Source organism: Camellia sinensis, chromosome 7, assembly GCF_055761805.1.
Source record: "Camellia sinensis isolate YWXY chromosome 7, ASM5576180v1, whole genome shotgun sequence".
Taxonomy (NCBI): Eukaryota; Viridiplantae; Streptophyta; class Magnoliopsida; order Ericales; family Theaceae; genus Camellia; species Camellia sinensis.
Genome location: NC_138967.1, coordinates 175,856,508 through 175,861,169, shown reverse-complemented (window position 1 = coordinate 175,861,169; position 4,662 = coordinate 175,856,508). Strand labels below are relative to the sequence as shown.

Sequence of the window (4,662 nt, the reverse complement as noted above, 5' to 3'; positions counted from 1 at the left end):
TATTCCCTACCGCTGTAACCGTACCTGATTTGTGTTATTCGCTTTCTGTACATAGTTTCATCCTTCTGTGCGCCGGAAGTTGGTGCTTGACTTCGTTATGGATGTGAACAATACAAAGATGGGCGAGTATCGTTCGTGCATGTGATTGATTGCAATTACAACAAATAGTGCAGCGATTTTATCATGGCCTGCCAGTACGAGTGTAATTTCGATGCCCAACCACAACTGGATTACTGCATCAGCTTGTCGTGACAACTTTTTAGGTCGCAGTTGTGATAATACTAATTTCCCACGCGTATTGATTGTACACATAATTCCAATGTTTGGGACTCGAACAAACGAGGGAAAGTAGTCATGTTTGTTTGCTTTTATCGTGGCCTGTACGTAATGTGATACACATAATTCCAATGTTATGGGTACAGTACAGAACAAACAATGCAATGTCATATTTGCCCAAATGACTATACTAATGTTTGTCCAGTGCAATGTGATATTTGTCCAACAAACAATGCAAGTTGAAAGTAGTAATGTTTGTTCGCTTTTACCACATGAATTATGTTTGTTCGATTTTTTTTAATGCCATGATTTTGTCCAAAACAAAGCAAAAAAAAGCCCACAGAACAAACAAATAGCGGTGACTATAATGCACTTTGAAGGGGAATTGATTACTTCATAAAAATGCACAAACGGTGAAAAATTGCACAAAAAATAAAAACAACCATACAACAGACCATTAAAAACACAGAGTATTGATATTCAATTTTTTTTTTTTGTTCAGCAAAACAAAAAATTGTATTGATGGAAAAGCACATATAAGGTGTCAATGATACATCAACAAAGAGGAGGTTGGAGACCAACGAAGAGAAACAAAAACAGAAGGAAAACAATAACAATGTAACTCCAAGCCCATCCTCACAAAACCACATAACAGGGCAACCAGATGAAACTCCAAGGCAGCATGAACAAACTTCAGACCATACAGCCACCATTGAGACTTGAGCCTGAACCTTCAACCTCCATTGAGACTTGAGCCTGATCCTTCAACCTCCAAAAAAAAAAAATTAGTACAGCAGCAGACCAACAATTACAACAAGGCCCGCAGCAGACCTCCAATAACTTTCCCCAATCCAACAGCAGACTTCCAATACAGCACACCAAAACATCATTCAAACAATTGCAAAAAGGCCAATATGCAGCAGCAGACTTAAGCCTATTCGTTGATCCCATATAGCAGCAGCAGAGTACATATATAGCAGAGCAGATTTGAAGCACAGCAGAGCAGCAACCAGAAATGAGCATGCTTGACCCCATAAACTAAGCCAGAGCAACAAGCCAAAAATAAGGCAAAGCATAGCAACATTGAAGCACAGCAGAGCAAAAGTAGCCACCAAGAAGATATGGTAATACCACAGACTGACCAAAATCCTGCATACCACAGCTTGACCAAACTCCTGCACCCCAGTTTCAAAAAACACCAAACACCACCCCCTAAATGAGACTTTGATACTATCCAGAATACAATATATGTCGTCCACTGAATACTGTAGGCCTCTATAACGTTGCTTACAGCAAAGTGCAACCCTCACTTTCACCATCTCAGCCAATTCAGGCCCATCAACAATCTTATCATTAAAAAGGCAATCATTCCTACCTTTCCAAATCATTCCTAGGTGTGCAATACAAAAGAATACATATATAAACTAGCCTAGGATTTGGGGAACAGAACGCCTAGAACACCCCACTCTGATTGAGCATCTGCTAGCATGGCTTGGGCTTGGTCCAACTCAGCTTTAGTTGTCTGAATGGATGCAGAACGATGTCTAATTTGGGAGAGCATCATCCTTGCTTCTTGATTAAGCTGGTCGTGTTGCTGCTGCAGATGAGCCTTTCTTTGCCGGACAGAGGCAAGTTCTGCCATGAGTTTGGCTTCCTCAAGTTCAAGTGCTGAGTGTTGCTGAAGAATGGCTGCAGAGGTCTGCTGGCTGAGTTTGAGTGAAGTAGATATGGTGTGGGCTTCGTTTAGGAAATCCTTATTGGTTTGAATATCCTTCGAGCAAGTCTGAACCATCTCTGAAAGGGTTGGTCATTCTGTGATGATCTTGGCCAATTGCTTTAGTTGAATGGGGTTAAAAGGATTAGGGGAGAGGTTTACAACAGCAGAAAGACAGGCCAAGGTTTCATCAGGTTTGTGGAGAATGATTTCTTCAACTGGGGTGTTAATGAGGTTGATGAAGGTGGTTAAGGTTTGTTGAGTTTCAGCATCAAACAGATGTAGCCTTTGAGGCAATGGGGATATTTCGTCTAGATCTTGTTGAAGAATAGAAACTTCGGCCCAAATATCCTGGCATGGACCGACGACCTGTGAACATTAATAGTTTGGTGAGAATATATGCTTGCAAGTAATAAAGAGTAAATAGGATGAGGTTGGAAATGGTAGTACCTGTCCTGATAACGTGCACGCAGACGGTTGGCCTTGTTCAGCTGTGGTTGTCGCATGAGGACGAGTTGTTTCTGGTACTGATGAGATGGCAGCATCAGCGCCTTGAGGGTGTTTCTCTGGTTCTGCTAGCAGGGGAAAGTCATGAGGACCTTCAAGTTCTGTCTCGCCCATTGGTCGTGGAGATGAGTCCTGTATTATGTCCATCCCTGTAAATTGGAGAACAATACCAGTTACTTAAAGAGAAGTTTTTTTTTCCCAAACGAACAGTAACATTTGTATTTCTATTTACCTTGGTTGTGGTGAACTTCTGGTTGAGGGGATTTTGTGTTGTCATCTGTTGGAGAGGATTGGCTGTTGATTGAAATGTCAAATTCAATCCTCTGTGATTCTTTGTTTGACGTTTGGGAATTGGAGGGGTTGGATGGTGATGGTTGAGGGCTAGAGACAGAAGGGACAATGTGTTGAGGAGAAGTGGAAGGATGTTGTGATGCAGACTGTGTGGATTGCTGTGGCGAAGACTGTGAAGCAGGTTGTAAGGAAGTTTGTTGCGATGCTTCAGGTGGTGGTGGAGTTGGTTGTACAGTGGGTTCTGTGGGTACATTACTGATTGGACTGGGAATTTGATGAATGTGTTGAGGAGAAGTGGAAGCATCGTCATCATCAGCAGCAGCAAGGAGTAATCTCCTTCTTTTTCTCTGCACAAAAGTAAGTGATCAGTCGGGCGTGAATGCAAATTCAGATGCTGTAAATATGTAAAGTGAAGGCTTACTTGGTAGAGCTGCCCTGAAGGATTTGATGTTGTTTCGCCAACCATTTGGCTGAGAGGGATATCCCACTCACTTAGGTCTGTGCTTAGAGCAGGAGCAGTGGAAGGCTCTTCTCTCTTCTTCGCCGTGACCTCTGTCTCAGCAGGGGTACGGGTGGTAGCTCCTCTCTGTGCTTGTGTCTGCGCGGCTGCGAAAGAGTCTGCCATTAATTTCGGAACTGAGGGGGTGTTTGTCTGAGTAGTTGCATCCATTGGATCCTTGCCTTTACGTTGGTCCCTGACCAATGGTTCAGCAGCAGGCACAATTTTGGCTGTCAAGGGTTAAACAAGTTAGTGTTGTAGAGAAAAAAACAAAACAAATTGCATGACACAGTCAGGGATATGAAGTATATGAAGGAAGGATACCTGTAGCCTTAAGCTTGGAAGGCGAGGATATGCGGCCCTGAATATGAATACAAGTATCGTTAAGGCAGCTTTCAAGTGGCTTGCAGAAAATAATGGCAGTCATAAGTCCCCACCAATGGTCAAAAGCAGCCGAGCAGTCCGAAGCAGGTTTGAAGAAGAAGGGGCCAAAATCTTGGAAAAGTTTGGTGTTCTCTGTCAGAATGGATTCAGCTTGTGTAGGATCTTTCAAGTGGATTCTGGACCCAATCTCCTCATGGATGGTTGGGTGGAAATAAGGATAAGGGATAGCCTGGGAAAGACCAAATTGCCTGGACCATTGATTGGGACAGTATGTCTCAAAACTGCAGCTGGATAGCTTGGCGGAGGATATGGAACAGCCAACCAAGACATGTCTACAGGTGAGAATGTGTCTCCAACTCTCATTTTGTTCTTGGACTTGCTCATTGTGTAAATCAGAAGGGTCTGTGAAGAGGAAGCGAAGTCTACTGGAGGAGAATTCAAAGTTTTGAAATGGCATGTACAGGTTGGAAGGTCTCTGCGAAGGAAGGTTGTAAAACATGGTAAGATGATTTGTGAAAGTGAGTTTTGAATGGCTGTTATAAGTGAGCAGTTGCTCAACATAGGAGTGGCAAACAGGTTTCAAGGTGTTAGGTGGTAGGGGTCGTGCCTCAGGGAAATAGGCATACAACCAGGCCTGGAAGAGCCAGAAGGGGCCATCACAGTTGCCAGAAATCTTCTTGTCGACAAAGGAAAATAGGGCCTTGTAAAGGGTGGCAAGAAGATAAGGGGCTAAAGCCATAAGTTGGCCGTCTTGCATACACAAGGCAAGGGGGAGGTATTCTTTCGTGATCTTGTACCCAGGGACACAAAAAAGAAACTCACAAAGCCAAAGTAAGTAAAAAGCAGTTCTTTCTTTGTCATCGACAGGGGAACCACGCTTGCCTTGGTATTTTTTGGCAAAATCTGTATAGCACATGTCAGTGTTTAAAGTAAATGTCACTTTTGGAGGCTCAAGGAGAGCATGAATTGGATTGCCCAAGATTGGCAGACC

The 4,662-nt window shown here is 43.2% G+C and overlaps 1 protein-coding gene across 1 annotated transcript; it reads right to left on the bottom strand.

Moving 5' to 3' along the window:
- Positions 1–827: 827 nt before the first annotated feature.
- Positions 828–3,474, bottom strand: LOC145794854 (uncharacterized). The gene is made up of 3 exons (XM_082877201.1): positions 3,210–3,474; positions 2,730–3,135; positions 828–2,646 (listed from the first exon to the last, which is right to left on the bottom strand). Exons 1-3 carry the CDS (start codon positions 3,456–3,458, stop codon positions 2,369–2,371), a joined length of 933 nt encoding a protein of 310 aa, XP_082733327.1. The 5' UTR covers positions 3,459–3,474; the 3' UTR covers positions 828–2,368.
- Positions 3,475–4,662: the final 1,188 nt, after the last annotated feature.

Coding starts and splice junctions, on each gene's coding strand:
- LOC145794854 (XM_082877201.1), bottom strand. CDS start 3,458: ATGGATGCAACTACTCAGACAAACACCCCCTCAGTTCCGAAATTAATG. Junction 3,136..3,209: donor CTTCAGGGCAGCTCTACCAA/GTAAGCCTTCAC, acceptor ACTTTTGTGCAG/AGAAAAAGAAGGAGATTACT. Junction 2,647..2,729: donor AGAAGTTCACCACAACCAAG/GTAAATAGAAAT, acceptor TCCAATTTACAG/GGATGGACATAATACAGGAC.